The sequence below is a fragment of the Neofelis nebulosa genome, chromosome 12, assembly GCF_028018385.1.
Source record: "Neofelis nebulosa isolate mNeoNeb1 chromosome 12, mNeoNeb1.pri, whole genome shotgun sequence".
NCBI classification, from domain to species: domain Eukaryota; kingdom Metazoa; phylum Chordata; class Mammalia; order Carnivora; family Felidae; genus Neofelis; species Neofelis nebulosa.
In genome coordinates, this window is record NC_080793.1 from 22,253,580 (window position 1) to 22,279,359 (window position 25,780).

The 25,780-nt window shown below is 35.7% G+C and overlaps 1 protein-coding gene across 11 annotated transcripts in view; it reads left to right on the forward strand.

Moving 5' to 3' along the window:
* PTBP3 (polypyrimidine tract binding protein 3) overlaps positions 1–25,780 on the forward strand; it is a 133,248-nt gene that overhangs the window by 102,509 nt on the left and 4,959 nt on the right. For 10 of the 11 annotated variants that reach the window (XM_058694536.1, XM_058694537.1, XM_058694538.1 and 7 more), the window contains 7 exons: positions 2,419–2,496; positions 5,135–5,274; positions 5,519–5,552; positions 8,842–8,934; positions 10,039–10,255; positions 13,927–14,004; positions 14,147–19,189. In XM_058694536.1, the coding sequence (XP_058550519.1) occupies positions 2,419–2,496; positions 5,135–5,274; positions 5,519–5,552; positions 8,842–8,934; positions 10,039–10,255; positions 13,927–14,004; positions 14,147–14,279 (773 nt within the window). In that variant the 3' untranslated portion in view covers positions 14,280–19,189. Of the gene's footprint in view, positions 1–2,418; positions 2,497–5,134; positions 5,275–5,518; positions 5,553–8,841; positions 8,935–10,038; positions 10,256–13,926; positions 14,005–14,146; positions 19,190–25,780 lie in introns of those variants that run through there. The other variant, XR_009251488.1, reaches the window with a different exon arrangement.

Sequence of the window (25,780 nt, forward strand, 5' to 3'; positions counted from 1 at the left end):
TGCCGGGCTCGAACCCACGAACTGCGAGATCATGACCTGAGCTGAAGTCGGACACTTAACTCACTGAGCCATCCAGGCGCTCCAGTCTTCTTGTGTTTTAAAAATACCTCATTTGCCCTCCCCCCAATTTCAGTAGCTTACAGCAATTAACATTTATTTCTTTCACACCCCTGACATTTATGCAGCTGTGAACCCATTCTTGCAGCACTCCTTCACATGTATTTGTGATCTAGTGCCCAGTTTAAAAGTGTCATTACATTTGAGACATGGCATTCTGGTGCCAGAGAGTAAAAAATAGGAGAGCTGATGTAAACCCGTAATGCCTCTTGAAGGTTCTTTATAGAGAGGTGGTGTATGTCATATCGCTGTGTACTCATAATTAAGTGCAGTGGGAATTGCATAAAGATGTGTGCAAGTCACAGTACTAGCCAGAGTTATACGGAAGGGGCAGGTAAATACTTGTCAACAATAATGCAATCTACTATATATATCTCTTCATATGTTTAACTTTCTAGCACAGATTTTCATAATTACTCATATCCATATTGAAGCCTCTTTGTTAAGTCTTTATGCCTTAAATATAGTTATTTCTGTTGTAAAAATGAATCATTTTAGGAGCGCCTGGGTGGCTCAGTTGGTGTCCGACTCTTGATTTTGGCTCAGGTCATGATCTCACAGTTCTTCGATTGAGCCCCACATCAGTCTTTGCTCTGGCAGTGTGGAGCCTCCTTGGGATTCTCTCTCCCTCTCTCTGTGTCCCTCCCTTTCCCTCAGAATAAATAAATAAACTTAAAAATTTTTAAATCATTTTTCTGTATGGTCTTGAACCTACTTGAATATAACTTTAACAAGGACAGTTCTTCCTTAGCACTAGAAAAATGCTTGACTCTCTGTGTGCTCTCAATAAATGTTACGTTCCTCTTATTTCATCACTTAATTCTGTCAGTTATCTCATTTTTTGTATCTTCACTTAACTGTCAGTTCTCCCTGCCAGCTCTATCCCTGAAGTCTCTTAATGACTATATATTTTCTTGAGTTATTTTAATAAATCACAACTACATATTTAACAGATTCTGTTAACTATTTTTAATGAAGAGAATAAACTTTTTGAGTTTTTAATTCCTCTGGAAAATACAGCCTACATATTTCTTCCTGTAAATATGCTCATCAACCTATCATTAAAAAGAAAACAACCTCTCCCTTTGACTCTTAAAGTCTAACTTCTTGGTATTGCTCTAAAACTTCTTTACTTTTTATATTTCTTATTCTCTTTGACTTCTCCTGAGCCCCCACCCACTTAAACACTGTTCTTCTAGATCCTGAGGGGTTATAATTCTCTGTTTTGTTTTTTTTCTATTTCTAAGGCTGTTCTCTTTTTCTTAGAATGTTCGTCTTCTTCCTCTATCACTTAAATGTACTAATACTCCATTCCATTTTTGGAATCCATTAAAGTATCCATTAATACTCTCTTCCATTTTTTCTCTTCTGTCTTTTTTAAAAAGTGTAACTTTTTTTCATACGGCTTTCACGTTTATTTCTACATAGATGATTTACAGATCTGTGTCTTACTTTTTCTAAGTATGCCTTCTCATTTCCACTTGTGTCTTACCATCACCTCAACCTTGACATGTCTGAAATCACATTGTCTTGTGACTAGTATTGACTTCTCCATTGGAACTAACTCCTGTTTTTCTGGATGGTCACAGTCCCCAGGCTTCTGGAAAGAAAGGAAATAATACTAGCATTTGTTTAGCATCTGGTATGCAGTAGGCACTGTGCTTTTCAATTACATAATGTCTAGCTCAAGTTTTACTTCCTGAGACACCTCCAAACAATCACAGTGAATCCTCTGCATTTCCTTCTTAGACTACTTGCAGTACATTTGTGTTTAAACCATTAGATCTTCAGTATATGAATCTCTTGTAATTCATACAATAATATTATTCATATTATTCATATTATTGTATGAATTACATAATTCATACAATTGTAGTTTGTAAGCCTTTCAAAAGTGAGGATTTTTATTTCACATTTTCATCACCACGGAACCGTCTAGGTATAGTACATTTTAGTAAGTATTTGACATAGAAATTTTCACATAGAAATAGTGCTCTAAATAAGGGCATGAATCTCAGCCTAAGTAACAAAACAAAATAAATGAAAATGAAGTAACTAGTAACTCAAAACTAAATAACAGCTAAGCTGTACTCTTGAACCTTGAGCCCAGGTGAAAGAGGTTAGGTTCTGGAAGGGGCAGAGGCTCTTTACTTACACATTAGGTATCACCTTTTGAACAAATCTTTATTCCATAACAGTATCTCTTTATCAATAGTATACCATCATAAAATTTTTTTTATTGCTTTGATAACCATATCTATAGAAGGTAGAATATTTACTTTAGCTTTTCTTCCCCATTAGGTGCACCAGGTATAATTTCTTCACCATATGCAGGGGCTGCTGGATTTGCCCCAGCCATTGGATTTCATCAAGCTACAGGTGACTTTTTAAAGTTGAATTTGAAACAGTTTTTTAGTGATCTGTATGTTCTAAGAGCTTATCAAGATGAAAAACATCACTATATTTGAAGGATTTACAATAAAAACATTATGTATATCAACCATAGGAATGGCTCATTGTATGATGCACAGCTTCCTTGTCTTTACAGCTCATTCCCTGTGGTTCCATTCTCAGTTCCCAAATTCCATTATATGTCCTGCATCATTTATACTTGTTATTGACACAGATATACTATAGGTTGACTATATTAAGTAGCCTGACATTTGCCTTTTAGATTACTCTATGAAATGTATGAACTGCTTCTGTCTTTGCTAATAAGCTTATCAATTACATGTTGAATGGACCTGTGTCTTATTTACATTTAGGTTCTTAATGCCTTTGATGGCCTTCAACACATACTATGGAGTCAGTAAATACCTGAATTAATAAATATTAAATATTAAATCCTTTCTTATATCATTAATGGTTTCAGAGGATTACCATAGAGAGTATGCATGCTGTTTATTTTAGGAGATATATATATTTTCTTAGCTAATAGAGATAATTAAGAGATAGCAATTGGTTAATACTTTGATAATGACTCTCTCACTCTTTTCCAAATAGTAAACAAAATAAATTCGATCATAAGCTCAGGAAAAGAAAAAATTTACTTTATGATTTTCTCTTTAATGCCTAAAGAAAACACTATGGTTGGTGATTAGAAGAGTGGCATAATGTTAAGCCTAGTGTACATATGACATTTCCAGTTTCCAGCTGATTTATGAGTATAACTGTATTTTAAATTGCAACATAACTCCTTTCTGTCAGTAATCTTCATATTCTGCCCCTCTAATCTTGGGAATTTTAACTACTATCTTTGATAGAGAGGATGAAGTTGACTAAAAGAGAAAATATGATAAGGTTGACATTTAAGTTTTATGTTTTTGGTGGTTTTAAGAAATCTTAATACATGTTTAATTAAATGAATATTCTACCTATTCCATTAAAATGAAGGCATTATACATTATTTTTATTTATTTGAAGCTCCCCAAAGTTTAATTGATAAACATTTGGGAGTAGTGATATATGGTTTCCTTCATCTTAGATATATTTTTTAAATTTTTTAATGTTTATTTATTATTTTGAGAGACAGAGCATGAGCATGGGAGGGGGAAGAAAGAGGGGGAGACACAGAATCTGAAGCAGGCTCCAGGCTCTGAGCTGTCAGCACAGAGCCTGACACGGTGCTCCAAAACATGAATTGTGGTATCATGGCCTGAGCCGAAGTATGCTTAACCGACTGAGCTACCCAGGGGCCCCTTGATATTTCTTTTTGACACACACCGTGTGTAAATCACCACAGATATTAAGGAAGAGGGAAAAAAAATGCATTTAGGAGACTCCTGAGTTGATAAGACTTAAGCTTCAGTAGAGGGTAGATACACACACACACACACGCACACACATACACACACCGCATACGTACATAACATACTACACACCGTACCATATAGCTACGTTGTACTACTGGTGATATGTAATAAACCTACACAGGTTATTCAGAAGTTGCAGTGTTGGATTGGAGGGGCATGGGAAGAGGCCATGTAAAGGACCCATTGAATATCGATTTCATGGGGAAAATATCCAGCCTGAGTAAGTGGTCTGCAGAGTTTTAAAACTCAGGAGGATGATGGTCATAATGACCTCATTGGATGGTCAAGCAGAATAGTCTGAATGTAAACTATATTGTTTAATTATGTGATTTGTGGGAAAGTGACCAGACCGTATTATAAGGAACTTTGAGCTTAAAGAATCAAGAAATACCATTAAGGAACTGGTTTATTTTACATAAACTAGAGATTTTGCCTTAGATAATTTTTAAGCTGAGAACACAAATAGTAGGACCTTCTGTAAAAGTAAAGTGCTATTTTAGGCATAGTATATAGTGTTAATATTCCAGTATTACCAAACTTGAAATAGTTCTGGACTATCTAGGGGAATAGAGAGCTCTGAAAATTCTCACTACAGAAGAATACTGAACTCTATAAATCAATTATTGATGGTTATAATATTTATATAGCACTTTACAAGGTTACAGGTATTTTTCCCACAAAATACTTCTCTTATACAGAATGTTATGTATTCTGAATGCCTGGTATACAGTCCAGTGATTTTTAGTGAATTTACAGAGTTGAACAGCCATTACCACAGTCCACTTTTAGGACATGTAATACTTCCTAGTCACAAATATGACTTTTGCTGAAGGGCTTTTTTTTTTTTAATATAATTTTGTGGTAAAAGCCAAATGAAAAAATACATCTACCTTATAGGGATGTGCTAAAATATCTTTGAAGAAATGGAGCACTTAACAGTTGATAGATCCTCTAACGACTTTTAAGACCAGTGAATTCAGTTGCTCTGCAAAATTCTGTATTATATAACAGAGTACTGACTGTGATGATGTCAAAGAATAAGGATCTTGACTTCTAGGCTAACTGGCCTTTGATATTTTTATGGTAGCTTTGACTTATTTTCTTCTGTATTTTTGCTTTCATCTTCATTTATTTACTTAAGTTATATCCAGTGTTGTAATTCCCCAGATAACCAGTATATGAAATGCTTTTGATGTTTTAAAAAGGTATATCAGTCCCAGCTGTTCCTGGAGCTCTGGGCCCTCTCACAATCACCTCCTCTGCTGTCACTGGAAGGATGGCCATTCCTGGGACTAGTGGTGTACCAGGAAATTCTGTTCTGCTTGTCACCAATCTCAATCCGGATGTGAGTTGAAAATTATTTTATAATTTTACTCTTTTCAGGAGGAGGTATCATAGCTTCTGGTCTAGGGTTATATTCAAATGTTTAAGTTTGTTTCAAGGATTTTTATTAAAATTCATCACTGGTATATATAGAAGAAGCATATAAAATCAGTGCTTTAAACAAAGTCAGCTGCTGTTTTTATAAGTAAACTTACTTTAATTGTTTTACTTAGACACTTATATTTTGTGTTATCCTTTTCAAACAGCTTATCACACCACATGGGCTTTTTATCCTATTTGGTAAGTTCTTTTTTGCTGTTTTTAATGTCTGTAATGTGGATTAAACATGTTTCGTCATTCAGTAATATTTATCGATTGTCTCTATGTGCTAATAAATAGTGTGTTTGACACTGAAGATAGAGAAGGAAATAAGTAAGACTTAGTAAGTAATTACAATTACAATAAAGTTTTATGAAACGGGAAATAGAGATTGTAATAGGAACGTGTACTTAGGAGACCTAACCTAGCTGAGAGAATCAAAGGTGGTGTACCAATAGAAATGATAGTTAAGCTGACTTGTGAAAAATGAGTAAGCATTAGCCAGGCAGAAAGGAAGGGCAAATGTGCTTTCCCAGATGCTAGCAATGCGTGAGAGAGCTCCTGGAACATGGAAGTGAAGGAAGCCACTTCCCACTGGAAAGTGTCGAAACTGAACAGATGAATACGGACATGGTCAGGAAGAGCTTTGTAACTAAATTAAGGAGCTGGATTTTTAACCTAAGAGCAGTGGGAAACCGGTGAATAGTTTTAAGCAGAGAAGAGGCATAATGAGGTTCAGGTTTTAAAAATAGTCTCCAGGGGCGCCTGGGTGACTCAGTCAGCTGAGCGTCCAACTTTAGCTCGGGTCATGGTCTCACAGCTTGTGAGTTTGAGCCCCACATAGGGCTCTGTGCTGACAGCTCAGAGCCTGGAGCCTGCTTCGGATTCTGTGTCTCCCTCTCTTTCTCTGCCCCTAACCCCCTCACATTCTGTCTCTGTCTCTCTCAAAAATAAATAAACATTAAAAAATAAAATGAAAATAGTCTCCAGACTTTCTAATAGTGTTCCTCTCTTAGTCCAAAAAAAAAAAAATGTTAGCATGTACTCCTAGTTTATATATGATTATTTATGAACTTTATCCACCTTGTACTGTACTCATTATGTATAGTATAATATGCACAAATAGAAATATAAGAACAACGAAATAAGTAATCAGTATTTTACGGATTTTTATTAACGGTGAAACTTCATAAAAAACTTACTAACATTTAGTGAGAAATATTATTTAATATGTTTCATTATTTAAAATCTTTTCCATTTTGAATCTGTATTCTCAGGTTTGATTCCAAGTTCACTTTATTTTAGTGCTTGATCTTAAAGGTTGTCATAACTGGAAATGATAGCTCATAAAGATAAGCAATTTAAGTGGAAATGTTTCATTGTCACTGTACCTTATGATTTAGTAATTTTTCAGTCTAATCCACTCGTTTTCATTGTACTTTACCTAGAAAAGTTCCATTTTTTCCTCTTGTTAAATAAATCAGCTGATGTTGACAACTGCTGCATTAGAATATTTTTTTAACAAATGGGGTTAACAAATGGCACTCTTTATTTGGAAGTTTTAATAGGCTAGAAAATCGTTTCAAATTTTTGAGTGGATAATAGGTTTTTAGACGATCTTTTTGAGGTATAATTTATAACCATATAGTTCACCTGCTTTAGGTACATAAATCATTGATTTTTAGTAAATTTACATCATTGTGCAGCCATTACTACATCCAGTTTTGAACATTTCTATCATCCCACAGAGATTCTTCATACTCATTTGTAGTTCATAAAAAAGTAAAGTTTTTATTCATGACACATTCATGTGATTTTCAGTAACAAAATTTTGTATTAATGATAAATTTTCACATGTCTCTTTAATAACTAATGTACATTTCTTTCTAAAAGTAGTTAATTTCTTACTCGTTTAAAAAAGTATCATCCTCGGGGCGCCTGGGTGGCTCAGTCAGTTAAGCGTCCGACTTCAGCTCAGGTCACAATCTCGCGGTCCGTGAGTTCAAGCCCCGCATCGGGCTCTGTGCTGACTGCTCAGAGCCTGGAGCCTGTTTCAGATTCTGTGTCTCCCTCTCTCTCTGACCCTCCCCCGTTCATGCTCTGTCTCTGTCTCAAAAATAAACGTTAAAAAAAAAAAAAATTAAAAAAAAAATATCACCCTCAACTTGAAGAACATATTGTATGTATTATTTTTTTAATGTCTATTTCAGCCACTTGTCACTTCTGAGGACAGCTAATTTGGAATTCAGAATACTTGTCTTTTTTTTTTTTTTTTTAATTTTTTTTTTTCAACGTTTTTTATTTATTTTTGGGACAGAGAGAGACAGAGCATGAACGGGGGAGGGGCAGAGAGAGAGGGAGACACAGAATCAGAAACAGGCTCCAGGCTCCGAGCCATCGGCCCAGAGCCTGACGCGGGGCTCGAACTCACGGACCGCGAGATTGTGACCTGGCTGAAGTCGGACGCCCAACCGACTGCGCCACCCAGGCGCCCCAGAATATTTGTCTTTTTTAAAAGTACCATTCATCTCTGACTTTAGTTGCTGTTAGGTGCTTGCCCACCGGATAACCAGCACTCCTTTTGTGTCCCTTGAAGATACTCATAGTCATTCTTTTTGTCACATAACAAAGTGTGGTTATGGTGCTACTGATATTTAAGTAGCACCATATTTTTTTATATTTTTATTTTTTATTTTTATTATATTGGTGATACCCTCTAGCATGTAAACTGCAATCTATTTTGATATATTGAATTTAAAAAAAAACAGTATTTTTCCTATTATAGAAATTTCTGCCTATAATTTCATGCATATATTAAAAAATTAGTAAAATATAGTTTTTCATATTAGCTTATATAATCAACTCAGTATAAATATGAGTTTGACTATTTTCCCCCTACACCCCAATCATTTTACCAGTCCTTTGGAATATTAGATCCACTTTGGGGAAGACTAATGCAGAAAAATTGGTTGTATTGAGGTCAGTTGGGAGGCTGTTACGGTAGTTTAGATGTGAAATGATAATGGTAGCTTTGATGGTGGTGAGGATGGGGAGAAGTGGACAAATATAAGAGATCTTTAGGCCATAAAATCAATGGATGCTGGTGATTGGGTGATTGACTAAATGGAAAGGAAAGGGAAAAGTTAAAAGATGAGTCCCAGGTGTCTGACTGGAGCAAATATATGAATGATGATAATATATATCGATAGAGTTGGTGAACACTGGAAGTGGGGAGAGAAAAGGGGAAATGAATCCGTTTGGGACATACTAAATTTGAAGTGTTTATGGGACATCCAAGTGAAAAGGATTGAGTACATTAATAGATCTAGAACATAGAAGGCAAATTTGTTAATTTGGGAGCACATGTGTGGAATTGCCCAGGGAATATGTATATGAGAAAAGAAACCTTCTTTAAATGTATGAGTAAAATTGAACATTAAACAGGCATTTTTTTTGTTTAATTAAGGTTTTGTTTTGTCTTTTCCATTAGGAGTATATGGTGATGTACATCGAGTGAAGATTATGTTTAATAAGAAAGAAAATGCCTTGGTTCAGATGGCAGATGCAAGTCAAGCTCAGCTAGGTACTATGGTTAATAGTAGTAATGAAAGCCTCCTCCTTTTGTATGTGAATTTGCCTATAAAATAAATTTCTAGGTGGTAGGACTATCATTTTACTGAAGGGTACCTTCTTATGCAAATGTCTTCATTATTATTTGAGCCTACTTCTGGTTTAAGATTAAAAAAAGAGGGGCACCTGGGTGGCTCAGTGGGTTAGGCGTCTGACTCTTGATTTCGGCTGAGGTCATGATCTCACAGTTGTGAGATCGAGCCCCACATCAGGCTCTGTGCTGGCCATACAGCCTGCTTGGGACTCTTCTCTGCCTCTCTCTGCCCTTCTCCCTTTCAGGCTCGAACTCTCTTTCAGGGGGGGACAAAAAAAGGTTAAAAATAATTGTTGCTCTTTGAAGTCTGAAGTTTGTTTATCTACTTTAACATATTGTTGATGTTTGGACCTTTATAAACTCTAGGTTTTTTCCATTAAGTATAAACTAATAAATGTGACTTTTTTTTTGTTTCATTTAATTTTGTTTATTTATTTGTTTTTCTTCCAAATTAAGTTTTCTGTAACTGTTTCATGGCTTAAAAGTTTGAGCAAACTTCATAATAATGGTGTAAGAAAGTTGCATTCCATGGCCTTATAGTTCATAGTTACAGTGGCTCTTAAAATATTACTACTCAGATTTTTTTATTAAAAGAATGTGTTGCCAGGGGTGCTGGCTGGCTCAGTCGGTAGAGCATGCAACTCTTGATCTCAGGGTTATGAGTTCAAGTCACTTTGGGCATGGAGTCTGCTTTTAAAAACAAAAAACAATGTGTTGCTTGAGATTAAAATACTTTATTCAATAACCATTTCCTGAGTACTTGTTCTGTGCACTATGGAACTTTCTAGCACTCTGCTAGAAAGATAGTTATTTTTGGTTTAATTGCTTCTCTTTTCATCATAGTAAAGTCATTTAATACATTTCTATATGTAAGAGTTTTTGAATTTAAAACTATTATAACACCCAGAACTGGCAATATAATTTTAAATGATTAAATAAAAGAATTTAATGATAATTTAGACAAATTTTACAAGAACTTTATCTTAATACCCAAACTTTTCTTAATTTTCTTCTATGCACTAGCCATGAACCACCTGAGTGGGCAGAGACTTTACGGAAAAGTGCTTCGTGCTACACTGTCCAAACATCAGGCAGTTCAGCTTCCCCGAGAGGGACAAGAAGACCAAGGTCTGACTAAGGATTTTAGCAATAGTCCTTTGCATCGCTTTAAAAAACCTGGCTCTAAAAACTTCCAGAATATTTTTCCACCATCAGCCACTCTGCATCTTTCCAACATCCCGTATGTACCTAATTATTATTCATTTAGATGATTAACAGTCTACAGTATATGGTTTGGGAGAGGTAGAAACTCTGAAATTATTGTAACGTAGCATTTGTCCTAGGCACCAATTTCTCATAAGATTACTTATTTACCATCATGTCTTAAAGTCATATCTCTAGTCATACACCAAAAGTGAAAGATAAGTTTCTTTCCAAATGGAGAATTAGCAACTAGTTACCTTTCAGTTATAAAAGGGCATAAAATAAGTTTATGCAGAAATATTCCATTGGTACATACTTGTTCATCCCTTTGTATAGAAGTAAAGAATTAATTAACATAACAAACTCAAATAATTTATGTGTCTAATATGGTAAAAATGAATTTTCTATTCTTTACAAGTTGCAAAACCATGCATATGTTAATTACTCTGGGGCACATGGGTGGCTCAGTCAGTTAAGCATTTGGACTCTTACTTTTGACTCACATCATGAAGTCAGGGTTTGTGAGTTTGAGCCCTGCACCAGGCTCCACAATGACAGCACAGAGCCTGCTTGGGATTCTCTCTCCCTCTCTCTGCCCACCCCACCACCTCGTGCATTGGCGCATTTCTTCTCTCTTTCTCTCTCTCTCTCTCTTTCTCTCTTTCTCTTTCTCAAAATAAAAAATAAGCTTTTAAAAAAATAGGGGTGCCTGGGTGGCTCAGTCAGTTGAGTGTCCAACTTTGGCTCAGGTTGTGATCTCACAGTTTGTGAGTTCAAGCCCTGCATCAGGTTTGCTGCTATCAGCATAGAGCCCGCTTCAGCTCCTTGGATCCTCTGTGTCCCTCTCTCCATCCCTTCTCCACTCCTGCGGTCTTTCTCTCAAAAATAAAATAAATAATTTTTTAAATGTTTATAAAAGCTAAAAATTACTTTATTGTGACTACTCCATTTTAACCAGTGTTGTAGGAGACTTGTTCTTTAGTCATCATCTTTTTTTTTTTTTTTTAAGTTTATTTATTTATTTTTGAGACAGAGACAGCTGAGTGGGGAAGGAGCAGAGAGCAAGGGAGAGAGAGAATCCCAAGCAGGGTCTGCACTCTAAGCACATATGAAGATGGCAGTTGTATATAACTTAATCTAATACATGAAAAGAGAATAAACTTTGGAAAGAGTGGCGTTGTGTATGGCCATGTGTGTAGAAATTTAAAGACTTGAGGGAATGGAGAAGGGTAAAAAAGTTCTAGAACATTATTGAGAATGAGAATGGGGATGAATAGGAATAGAAAGTAATCACCCAAAATAATGTTGAGTGCTCAGGCTGCCAGCTAGTCTCTGGGTAGGCTACCTGAAGGAACCTTGAATCTGAATTGGACGATGGCTCAAATCTCATGCCAGCTAAGAAACTGGAGGAGTCCCTTAAAAAATCTCTAGGTTATGTGGATCTAGAAATGTAGCAGCTCATCATTATGGAGACAGAGTGACAACATATTTGGATACCAGGGCAGGCTCTTGTCATTATTACCTTCTTAAATACATTATCTAGGGGCTGGTCTCAGGTTGCAGCCTACATAGGATGTGTAGGCAGAAGAGGGAGAGGACATTAATATTTTCTGAACCATCTACCAAGTTCTGGGCACCATGCTGGCAATTTACATGTGTTACCTCATTTAATCTCCATATAATAACCTTTTAAAAAATGTTTATTCATTTTTGAGAGATAGTGTGCACGAGAGCAGGGGAGGGACAGAGAGAGGGGGACAGAGAATCCATAGCAGGCTCTGCACTGACAGCAGAGAGCCTGATGCAGGGTTTGAACTCACAGACCAGGAGATCATGACTTGAGCCAGTCAGATGCTTAATTGACTGAGCCACTAAGGTGCCCCCATTTTAACCATTTTTGAATGTGCAGTTTGATGTACACTCACATTAAGTACATTCAGATTGTACAACCATCACCTCTGTCCATCTCCAGATTCTTGTCATTATCCCAAATTGAAACTCTGTACCCATTAAGAGTAATTCCCCATTTCCCTCTACTCTCCAGTCCTTGGTAACCACTATTGTTTCTTTCTTTCTCTGTGAATTCATACCTAAAAACCTTCGAAGTAAAGTCATTTGTTTCATTTTATCAGTGAAACTCAGGTTAAGTACCTTACTCAAGGTCATACACCAAATGAATGGGAAATAGAATGTGAACTCAGATCTGTCTCCATGCAGAACCAATCATTGTCCTCCTGCACCATCCTTACTGGCAGTTATAAGATGAGATACAGTGTTCTTAAGACAGTATGGCAGTTAAATCATCTCATAAGAAATTAGTGAATAGGACAACTGCTATGTTGGAATAATTTAGTCAGTTGACTCTTATGTGATAGGCCACTATATTAGTTATCTAAAATGTTTATTAGCTGATACTGTTACTGTGATTCAGGAATCCAGAGTGGCTTAGCTGGTTAGTTTTAACTTAGAGTGTCTCAAAAATTTGAAGGTTTAACTGGGGCTACAGGATCCACTTTCAAGGTGGCTCACTTACTTATGAATCTAGTTGTTGACAGGCAGCCTCAGTTCCTTGCCACAAAGGACTTCTCCATATGGGTGTTTGAGCATCCCTCTGAAAGAGTAGCTGGTTTCTTCCAGAGCTGATGATTCAAGGGAGGGCAGGGTGGGAATTGCAATGTCTCTTAGCCTTAGAAGTCTAACACGTCAGGACCCCTGGGTGGCTCTGTTGGTTAAATGTCCAACTTCAGCTCAGGTCATGATCTCGCAGTCGGTGAGTTCAAGTCCAGCGTCAGGCTCTGTGCTGACAGCTCAGAGCCTGGAACCTGCTTTGGATACTGTGTCTCCCTCTCTGTCTGGCCCTCCTCCACTCATGCTCTGTCTCTGCCTCTCAAAAATGAATAAACGTTAAAAAAAAGAAGAAGTCAAACATAGCGTTTCTATGGTACCCTAAAGGTTACAGAGGACATCTCTTCCTTATGGAAGAGGAGTATCTAAAGGCCTTGAATACTAGGAGGCAATAGTAGTGAGGGGAGGGGGAAGCATCTTAGAGCCTGACTCCCACATATATGTATTCAGAATTATCCTAAAAGCCATTAAAAATGTAGACATCTGGTCAAGAGCCAACAAGTCAGAACTGGGAAGTAATTTTGGAAACACTAGAAGTAGTTTTGGAAATACCATTAACATTAATTACTGAAGCCAGTGGTATGGGTAATTATCGCTTTAAAAGAAATACAGATAGATTTTCTTGTTCTTTAAATACCTGCCCGTGTTTTTAAAAATTTTTTTAATGTTTATTTATTTTTGAGAGAGAGAGCACAAGCAGGGGAGAGGCAGAGAGAGAAGGAGACAGAGTGTGAAGCAGGCTTCAGGCTCTGAGCTGTCAGCACAGAGTCTGACGCAGGGCTTGAGCCCATGAACCATGATATCATGACCTGAGCTGAAGTCGGATGCTTAACTGACTGAACCACCCAGGTGCCCCAATACCTGCCCGTATTTTATGCAAAAGATTTTAGACCAAATTACATTGTTTTAGAACATGTATGTGTCAACTTTGAACATCTTTCAGGGCAGTTCCAAAAGCCCTTTCAGGGCTTTATTGTCTTAGAAATGTGAGATACTCTGAAGATTTGACAATTGAAAATTAATCTTTGGTTCATTTGAGAACTGGGGCTAAGATAGTTGACACTCTCTGTGATGTTTTCACAGCCCTTCTGTTACAGTGGATGATCTGAAGAACCTTTTCACAGAAGCTGGGTGTTCAGTGAAGGCTTTTAAATTCTTTCAGTAAGTCCATGCTTTCAAGAAATACATTATTTTAAGTGGTGTGCAAATTTTAAAGGTAGTTCAATGAAGTCTTCTAAGGTTGGGGAGATTTGTGGGTAAAATTAATTCTACATACTTTTTATATTTCTTCCATTATTTTCAGGAAAGATCGCAAAATGGCACTCATTCAGTTGGGATCTGTGGAAGAAGCAATCCAGGCCCTCATTGAACTTCATAACCATGACCTTGGAGAAAATCATCACCTCAGAGTTTCCTTCTCAAAATCTACAATCTGATTTTTCTGTGAATTTTTCTCCTAAGACTGGACCATAATTTCAGTAAAACCTTCAGACATAGACTGAAGCAACTCAAGACCAATTCTGCCTCTTTCACAAAAATAACTCTGAGTTTGATATCCAAGTATATTCAGAAAATTAAGGGACGTTCTTTTTTTCCATTTTTCCCCCTTGCCAGTATGTGATCAAAGGTTCGTTTTTTCCTTTGTACCTTAGTGTCTATGAAAATAACCTTCAGGAAAAAAAAAAATCAGGAAAAGAATTTTTTTAATAATTTAATTCCCTGTATTAAATTGGATTTCAAGAGGACAGTCTTTCTTTTAGTTTGGGTCCAGATCAGCCTTATACAACATTTCTAAACTCCTTTGTACTTTGGAAAAATTTAAACATACAGGCTTTTAAAATTACTTACAACAAAGTTTTTAACTTTATGATTCAGAAGTTCGACCCCTATAGGAAATTATGTTCACTTCTAAATTATATCGGTTGTTAGGCATATATTGATAGGTATTATACATAAACAAACTGGGTTGTATTGGAAGAAAATTTATAAACTTGCACATTTTCTTTCAATTGTTTCTTTTTTTCACTGTAAGACACTCCTTTAAAGAATACATATCTTTAATTTTTTAAGACTATTTGGAGAAATGAAGTGTCTCAGTTGTCCCCAAAGGAAATTAAGTGGAATCCAAGATCTGTTAAGGTGTCAAAAGAAATAGTAATTTTATGAGGAAAAATCATGGTTTAATTTTCAAAATGATACTATTTGCCGAGTAATATGATCTTCGAAAATTTAAAAAGAAAAATAATCCTACTTATAAACTACTTTTTTATAATTGTTTTCAGAAAAAAAAGTTTACAAGGAAAATATTCAGGTCTATCATATGGTTTGACAGATTTTTTAAAAGTTATTTTTGGTAAGGTCTTCTTTTAGAAAAAAATTAATCTCAAGGGTTTTTTGTACCACTATAATCTCTAATACTTATTCAGAATTACTGTGTATTTACTTAATTTCTTATTATGTGCCTTATTATGTGCTTATGATACAATAGGTTAGAATTTTATCTAAGTATCTTGAAAGCTATATTGTGGGCTTGGTGAGCATTTTGTTTTTTCTTTCCCTGTTTTGGTAAGGATTTTAAAGTTTTTTCATTGCAATTTTAAGTGGTTTTCAATAAGTAATAGTTTTTATTCAAATTTTTGGTGCTTTGGTGCAGAGATGGGGTGGGGAAGGGTGAATGGTTTGGGGAATAACTCAGTTGCACACCTGTAGGCCTCTTCACTTTGTGACCAATAGTGGTCATTGCCAGTTATAGCATACCAGTTTGGGACTATAAAATATAATTTCAGTTTCTGAATCTTGTCTAACCTTTATCACCCATTAGAATTTGTCTCAGGATTACTTGGTTTTTCTCAGTACAGTGCGATGCTTTTCTTTGTTAATGTAACTTTATTACTAAGTGTCCACATTATATGGGGTATGAGAAGGTGGGTCCTTTCTCATACTCTGTCCCTTTCTCTTTTTGGTTGAGTGTAAGAATGCATTTTGATGTTACTTCAGTGATTCTATAATGTAAAATTATTTCTTTTTAATAAGAAACTTTGCATTTGTTCATTATTTTTTCAATGCTTGATTAGATTTTTTTAAAGCAGAATTTGTCATAGGGGTCATTTTTGTCCATCCCTTTTACACTTTTCAGATTCTCAGAGTAGCTCATCTCACCTTTAAAAAGAATATCTCAACTTCTTTACTATATTGCAGCCATTAATTCGAATGTTGGAAGATTTTTACAGAAGAAATTTTACAGAAAATTGGAGACTACAAAAGATACTATAGGTTATAAAAAACAATTCACTTCACACTGAGGAGCAGGTATGTGATAGACTAGGAAGGAGACCACTAAATTGAGATTCATTTCAAATGAATCCATTTTAGCATTGGCTGAATAGATAGTAATAATTAGCTATATAGTTTTTATTTGTTTCACTTTACAAAATGTGTGTTTACACATTTTTACCCCTCTGGTAAGAGGGGAGAGGAAAAAAAAAACTTCTTTTTTTTTTGAGAAATCTCCCCAAATTTGCTTCTTTTTTCCTTCCATACAGGCACTATTATAATTTTCAGTGTCACATTTATTGGATTATTTTGTTTGCTTTGAGTTAGGAATTACTGTGTAATTTTAATTCATGATTCTCATAACATTTAGTGTCAGTGTAGCAGAAAGGAGATAGTAATAGTGTTGAATGTGAATTTTGAAGTAGGGAATGGCCTTTAAATCTGAGAGAACATTTGAATCTTTTTCAGGGATGTGTGTGTGTGTGTGTGTGTGTGTGTGTGTGTGTGTGTGTGTGTGTAGGTAAGTATGTATACATATACATGCACTCTTCTAATGTACATACATATACACATTACATACATTTTAATTTATTGACAAAATCAAATTAAGTTTTGGAAAAGTGAGATATTCTTGTCTAAAACAGTATGTTTGAAATCTTCAATTTGTGTCTGAAATTAGCTGTAGTGCATGGATATTGTCCATATTGAGTTATTTACTATTTGAATTATAGAGGTCTACAGTATTTGTTGGCATAGTTTCTGTAGAGAGATTTAAAGATATCAGGGTGGTGGAAAAACTAGATCTTCATACTTTTGTTTTGGCATACATTTATTCATCATCTTCTAAGCAATGTTTATTTTCACTGTTGAGCTGTCATAGTATCCTATTTTTAAGTTTATTTACTTTATTTTAAGGACTATTGTCTTAATCACTTTTGGAGGTGTCTTGACTTGTACACAAAGTATATATATTCAGGTCTTCAAAAAATAGCAGTACACGTTCAGCAATAGCAATGTATGCCAAAAAGTTTGAGATTTAAATAACTTGCATAGCAGTAAAATGTGTTTTATGTGAGACACAAATAGAAAAATGACCCAGTATCTTAATATCTTAATCAATAACTTACTGAAGAATATCAGAATTCCCCAGTAACTCCGATAGAATGCCATATAGTCTTTAAAAGTAAATATTATGATGTTATTTTTAGTAATGTTTCTTATTCTGTAGTTAAAAGTTGCAGATCTCACAATTTTTAGACACATAATTTCTGCCTGCCTAATTCCTTAAGGGAGCAATGTCTTATTTGGCTCCACCTAGGATGGTGGTCATTGGTTCTGCTTCAGATGATAAAGAGATAACTCTCATAAATGTCATTAGGCAGTGGAATTTATATAATGAATATATTATCATGTAATTTTTGGTCCCACTAAATATTTTTGGGCAGAAGGTGACAAGCTCAAAAGTATGTGTTTTTCCCCCCCTTGAGTCACTTAAAAACCCTAAGTTTGCCAAACTATCAACCTCTCTCTTAGAAAACCTAATGTGTACTGCTATTTTTAAACCAAAAAGACAGCATGACTATGCGTAAAAGCATTTTTCTTAGCCTTTCGTCTTGATCAGTCGTTAACAAGAATAAAACTGCCAGACTTAAAATATTCTATTATTGTGCTAAAAAAATACAATTTAGATTGCACAGAAGTTTTCCTTTAAAGAAAATAGAACTCAGCTGTCCTTCAAAAGAGCTGTGTTGTTATCTACAAGACTATTTGCAGTCTTTTTTCACAGCAAATTCTAACAGTTATGAATGGTTTAAAGAGTAGAAAATTACTAAAATATTAGTGGGGGGTTTTATAGAGGGAAGAAAACAAAACAGGACCAAAGTTTATGTGCCTTCTTCAGTAGTCTTAATTGACCTTTTCTTCCTATTTGAGACTAAGGTAGTTATCAGTATTCTGGTTTTCAGGAAATATGTACTATAAAGTTTTAAAAGAATGTTATCTCACAGACTATTCATACAAGCAAAGAATTGTAACTGTAGAAATGAGGTTTCAGTTACACTTCTGCCTTTATCACATGATATTCATTATATAGCATTGTGCAGGTCCAAGAATGAGCCGCTCTAAATCTCTGTGGTCGTCATTTTTGTTTTTGTAACCTGAGGCATATGTTCCAGAAAACAGGGATATTTGTCTGGTCCAGTGACCTTGGTGATAATAGTCATGATCGAAAGCTGCTTATAGCAAGCTTAAGTCAGCACTGTAAACAGATTTTGTTTTTGTTGTTGTTATTTTCAGTTTTTGAATCTATGTAGTAGTTGTATTAACAAATATTTAAATAGATATTTTTGATGTCATTTAAAAAACAAAACATGTTCTGGCCTTTTCCCCCCTTACCATTGTTACCCAGATCTTTTAAAAATTCATCCCATATCCAGAAAGTACTAATTATAGATTGCTGACCAAGCAGAGTTTTGCATCAAAATGTCACCTCATTGCTCTGACCAAAGACTTAACTATTCTGGTTTTAACTCCTCTCATTAAGCATTTTTTCCCAAGCTCCTTTCTGCAAGAAGACCCAGTGCAAAGCGGCCTTTACTTTCTACTTCCTATTGGTGAATAGACTACTTAGAGAAAATGGGAGTATAAATGTGAACAGAATGGATTAGGATGACAAGGGTTTGATGGGCATTTTCAGTACTGTATTTAAGAAAAAAAAAAAATAGCACAGCTAGGAGCCTCTGACATTGTCTTGTGTTTTATGTGGTCTGTTCATAAAATTCCCTTTTTCAGTTTATAAGAATGTTCATCTAACAGAAGAAGATGCTGTAAATATTTGTAACAACATTTTTTTTAACCAGGCCAAAAAAGAAAAAAAAAAGGTTTTTGGGAACAAGTTAACATATAAAGTGGTTTTATATAAAACATCAATTGTCTTGTATATTTTGATAAGCAGCAGTACCAGCTTTCATTTGTAACACAGTTTGTGGCGTTGGAAGAAGAGGATTCTGTGATTAAGTGAATTATGTTATAAATGCAAAGAGAAGATAAAATATTAAAAAACATATTTTCTAAATGCGTAGTGCATGGTTAATTCAAGCTTCTGTACACTACAGTATATTCCATTTTCGTTCAGTTTGTATATTTGCTGACAATTACTTGGTATCTCTAATCTCTTTTCCTAACAAGTATAGCATTGTAGCATGCCTTTTAATAAATGTCATGACATCTGTACTCTCTTAAAATTTTTCTGTGTTCTTGTGTCTGTACTTTGGGTTTCTTCTTGTCTTACTTGTAATTCTAATGATGTCATATTTTCTTTTCTTTTTCATAGCCATCCATCTAAACTTGTCATAGTTAGGGATCATAGCAAGCACATATTCATACAACTTTAAAAACTGATGAAACCCTAAGTCTGCTAACCACCTCTCTTTTAATTAATTAAGGAATGATCTTTAATTATGAGGGGCATAGTGCTTTTCTAATAGTCCTACAATGCAACAACTTCTATGGCCCTCTCCCTGTAGCGCAAGCATATTGGCACACTTGCATGAGTTCTCTTTCTCTCTCCTCTCTCCCTTTCTCCACCTTTCTGTGTAAGTGTCTAATACGCACAACTCTTCATATAAATGCGATTGCCAAACAAGAGTTGGAACACTTTTTCCAGTTCGGTTTTTGGCTTCCTGTGGGATTAGTATACATACTCGAAACGTGAGGTGTCATTCCAGACCAAATTTGTGTTGCTTTTAGTTAAAAGGTAACACAGCTACAGCTGCCTATATATTGCTTTTACTTAGACAAAAGTATTATTTCTGTGTTCTTTAAAGACCTATTGGATTGTAGGAGTTTTCTTTAATCTTATACTAAGGATCTTTTGGAAGTGGGAATTTATTTTTAATGGGATAGGAAATTAGGTAACCACTATTGATCTTTGCTGGCTAGCCTGTAAAATCTCTTGTATCCGTAAATGTAATTACTTTTTTTTTCCAGCATTACAGACATTTTTATCAACAAAAGATAAAATAACACTATGGCCAAATGAGGTTTTAAACTTGCTTTTCTGTGAAATGCTCATTTACACAGTAGAGGGCTTACAACCATCCCTGAGTCATGTAGTCTGGAAATAAATGGATCTAAGAGACCACCTAGTTCAGTTTACACTTTTTAAAGATCAGCAGTGCAGAGAAGGAAGTGACCGGCCCAAGGCCACGTGACAGTTAATTGCAGAATCTGGACTAGAACCCAGGACTCTTTGGCATTACTCAGTACTCAGTGTTGCCCCTAGGGGTTCTGTCCTGCCAACTGTTGGGATTGTGATCTTGAATGTCTGTACGCAGGATTGAGGTACTTATATGCTGTTCTGGAAACTACTAAGACCAATTTGAAAGCATTGCATAGTGGTGGGGGTGTTTCTGCTGAAGAGTAAAAAAAATGCTTACCTCCTTTTGAAAAGTTTAAGCTGAAAATGTAATTACAAGTTGCAAATTTGAGAACTCTTAAAAACAGTTGCTGTTTGTATTACTTTGCTAGGGCTGACATGACAAAGTACCACAGACTAGGTGACTTAAACAAAAATTAATTTTCTTAATTCTGGAAACTGAAGTTTCAGATCAAGGTGTCAGCAGGGTTGATTTCTCCTGAGACCTCTTTCCTTGGCTTATAGATGGCCGTCCTCTCCCCGTGCCTTGACATGGTCTTTCCTCTCTTGTGTAAATGTGGAATGTCAGCCTAAATCCATAAACCAAATAGTCTTAAACTCTTGCCTTCAATAGCAAGCCCCCAAAATGGATCCTGAGGCCTCTCTAGGCAATTCTAGTCTGAATACACGTGGCTAAAACTATCCTATAGCTAATTATTAATATGTAGGAACACATACACTGCAATAATTATCTAGTCTTCACTTTTTTAAAAGATTTTTTTAATTTTTTTTTTTTTTTATTTACTTATTTTAAAAGAGGGAGAAAGAGCATAAGCAGGGAAGGGGCAATGAGAGAGAATCCCAAGCAGGCTCCACACTGTCAGCGCAGAGCCCAAGGCTAGGCTCTAACCTAGCCGTGAGATCATGACCTGAGTCGAAACCAAGAGTTGGACACTTAACCGACTGAGCCCCTCTTCACTTTTAGAAATGAGCCATTTCAGAGCAGTGACCATTTCTAAGATATACCAATACTAGAAGGACAGTTGAAGAAATCAGAGGACACCATCAAAGCTATGTCAGATTTTTAATGACCAACATTTGTTGATTGAACTAGGACTGAAAATTGAATTTAGGAATAGTTCAAAGTGTTAAACTCCACTCTTTGCAATCTGAGTGATTGTTCCTACATCATCAATTTTTTTTTTCTGTTCTCCTATTTCAGCTTTTAGTGGAAATTCATCACTGTGTGTTTCTAGCAAAATATACTGAACTGATAAAATTCTAATAATTTTGTTGGAAATACTACACTTACAAGCCATCGGGTTTGAATGTAGAACTTTCAACTCTGCTGGTACAAAGAAAGTATAGTTCACCAGGAAAAATTAATAATTCTGGTGTTCCATGCAGGGCCATTTAACCAAATGAAAGCTGGTATTAGTTGTATTAATTAAAGTAAACTTTAAGGCATCAGGCATTATTAGAGATAAAGAGATTTCATAATGATCTATAAAATGGAATACTTTATAGTTACGCAAAATATATAATAAAACTGCATAAAAGCTACATGAAGAATCTCACAGATGTGATGTTGAACAAATAAAGCCGTACACAAAAGAGTAGATAATGTATAATTCCATTTACATCAAAAACAAGATAGTGGTTACCTTTGGAAAGGTGATAATTGAGGGCATGAGAGGTTCTGGTGTGTGGTTAATGTTTGATTTCTTAACCTTTGCACCAGTTATCCAGGAGTGTTTACTTTCTGGTGATTCATTGAGCTTGGACACTTTAGGTTTGTACATTTATCTGTGTGTTATACTTCAATTAAAAGGATTTTGAGAGGCGCCTGGGTGGCTCAGTCAGTTAAAAATCCGACTTCAACTCAGGTCATGATCTCACAGCTCATGAGTTGGAGACTCGTGTCGGGCTCTGCTGACAGCTCAGAGCCTGGAGCCTGCTTCAGATTCTGTGTCTCCCTCTCTCTCTGCCCCTCCTCCACTCATGCTCTGTCTCTCTCTCTCTCAAAAATAAACATTAAAAAAATTTTTTAAAGGATTTTGAAAAATGTAATTCAGCAAGGAGCTATAAACCATTCTTGGTGCTTAACCTAGCTGATTATTCGATCCTAGTAAGTAAGACCTGTTGTCAAGTACTCAAGATACCATGAACTGGGTTTCACAGTGTAACCCTCCTGAACATGTACGGCATTTCTCTAACCATGGCATACCTATAGGAAAAATAGTACCTTCAACAAAACAAAAAGCACAAACTGTTTTCAAGTAAATTTTACATTTTTGAACAATTTTACACGCAACTCATTCAGAAAAGTTCTCATTAATAAATAGTTTTGTTTTTGCAACTCTAAGCCTGATCATGTGGGCTATTTGATGTCTAATCCCATATATCCACCAAGAAAAGCCAGAAAGACCCCTAGCTCACTAGCATCCTTAAAGGAAGAGACTTTATACAAAAGGCTTAGCAAAACTTCTTGTCGTTAAGATTCTCAAATATATACTAATCAGTGTGATGAACCCCCATGTACCCAATACCCACTGCAACCAGTGACTGATTTGGTTTCATCTATTCCTCTCATTCCTTGGATGATTTTGAAGCAAGTCCCAGTCATCATATGATGTCATCTGTAAACACTTAAGTATGTGTAAGTACATATGTTGTAGTTGCTGATAAAGTCTTTCAATACAGTCTATAGCTTTCCTTTCCATCATTTTGATGTTGTTCCCTTGCAACTTAATTGTTGAAGAAATTGAGCTATTTACTATATAAAAATTCAGTCTGGATTTCACTGAGCATGTATGTCCCATGATGTTACTTCTTTAATGTCTCCCCACTTCAGATTTTCTGTAAATTGGAAGCTACTGCTTTCCTCACCTTCCTCCTGACCTCCCTCCTTTTTTGGGGGTGGGGAGAGAGAAGAATACTTCATAGATAGCATTGGGCATTTAAATGTGTCAAAATGGTACTAGCCATTGTTGACTATCCTATAAATTCATTAATTTGTAAGGATAACAAAATGGCAAAGTTCTGTCCTGCCTTTTGCATTTATTATTGTGATTACTTTTATATAATAAGAGAAACTTCCCATATCAACAGACAAGGTAAACACTTGATTCTTGGCCTTTACTTGCCTGTTTTCAAAATGATTGTTTTGTTTTCTGTCATCCTCCAAAACTTTATTTGCCTTGGTGTTTTTTTTTAAGCCTGTGCTTTTGTGAAAAATTTCAAACATTTGTGAAAGTAGAAAGCTTAGTATAAGAAACTTCATGTTTCTGTCACCTAACTTGTACAATTCACATTCAGTGTTTTCTATACCCATGCACACTTGGTAGATTATTAATAATTTAAACCATTTTATATAATAGTTTTCAAACTGGTAAAAAAGTTTATAGTATTTTTTAATTGTTTATTGTGAGAGGGGGTGGGAGGAGGGGCAGAAAGAGAGGGAGAGAGAATCCCAAGCAGGCTCCACACTGTCCGCACAGAGCCCATTGTGGGGTTCAGTCTCAGAAACCATGAGATCATGACCTGAGCTGAAATCAAGAGTCAGACCAACTGAGCCATTTAAGTGCCCTTGTTTATTTTATAGTATTTTTAAAAGTCTACCTAATTTGTAATTTTAGTCATTTTTTAATATCTTTTTTTTTCAGTTGTGCCTTTCTGTTTCTTCAGCCATCTTGCCAGAAGTATTTTTAAAGAACTTGCTTTTCGTTGTTTTGATCTCCCAAATAAATTTGTTTTTTAGCTTGTTAATGCTTTATTATTTTTATACTACCTTTGATTTTATTTTGTGTTTCTTCTGGAAAAGATTTTTGATATATTAATCGTAGCGGTATACTCCAATTTCCTAGTTTATCCTAAGGATTTCTACTGCATATCTATTCTTTGTGACAAAAGCAATAAATATGAGAAAATATGAGAGAGATAAAATGATTTGAGTAGGAATAAAAACTTACTTTTTTTAAAAAAAGGTGCGGGGGTGCACCTGGGTGGTTCAGTCAGTTGAGTGTCCAACTCTTGATTTCCTCTCAGGTCATGATCCCTGGGTCACAAGATTTAGCCCCACATCGGGCTCTGTTCTGAACATGGAGCTTAAGATTCTCTCTCCCTCTGCCCCTCTCCCCTGCTCATGCTTGCTCTCTAAAATTAAAAAAAAATAATAATAAAGAAAGTTTAGGATGTCCCAATGATTCTCTCACCCCCCATACCTCTTACTGTTGTAGGTTTATGTAGACCAATTTCATAGACACATATATTTTCTGGGAAGCTTCAAGTTGAAAAGTTACTCTAGCCATGCCATCAAGGAACATAGTAATGGTGCAAAGGCCTGGTGTGTCTTTTGTTGTAGCTTTGATGCTGGCTTACAAACTAGTTCTAAAGAATCTACCTGATTTTTCTTCTCTCCCTCTTCCTCCTTTGGGTAACAGGAAATTTTTTCTTCAGATTTCAGTATTAGCTCAGCTATGTGCTTGGAACAGGTTGGTTGGTTCTCAGATACTATGAAAAATGTGGCTTGTGTGACTTCCAAGGCAATGTTCTCTGTGTTGACAGAAAGCTAGTTTACATCCACTTTCAGGTCACAGCAAGGCCCCTTTCTGGCAATAGAATATTAGGCTGATGAAACCTGACTTGGTTATCTGTAACAACTTCCTGGCAGCAGTAGGTGACTTCAGAGTGCATACTGTAGTTGGTTATTATTGTCTTTGCATGATCATTTGGTTAATAGCCGTTTTTTGTACTAGACCATAAACTCCATGAAGACAAAGTCATGGTGCTGTTTTAAAAGCCAGCATTGTATGTCCAGAACCAACTGCACTACCCTGTGTACTTAACAAATACTGGTTAAACAAGTAAATATATATATACGTATGTATATATATGTATATATATATATATATATATATATATATATATATATATGAAGAATCTACCTGATTTATTGATATCTAGTGTTTTTAAACATCTCTCAATAGGGTCCAAGAACAGTGGCTATCAGTTTCAGATTTTCCAAAACAAGCATAAGATCTGTATATTCAAAACATGGCTTCCAGGGTTTTTTTCTTTAAACACACACACACACACACACACACACACACACACACACACACACACACACAAAACAGATCTTCAAGCTACAAAATTGTTTGCTTGTGTGCCTGATGTATGATAAGTTAGCTCACTTTTAGATTAATTACTGTGGGGGCACCTGGGTGGCTCAGTTGGCTCAGGTCATGATCTGATGGGTTGAGTTTGAGTCCCGCATCAGGCTCTGTGCTGACAGCTTAGAGCCTGGAGACTGCTTCGGATTCTGTGTCTCCCTCTCTGCCCCTTCCCTTCTCACACCCTGTCTCACTGTCTCAAAAATAAATAAACATTAAAAAAAATTTTTTTAGGGTGCCTGGGTGGTTCAGTTGGTTAAGCATCCGACTTCAGCTCAGGTTATGATCTCATAGTTTGTGAGTTTGAGCCCTGTTATCAGGCTCTGTGCTGCCAGCTCTCAGAGCCTGGAGCCTG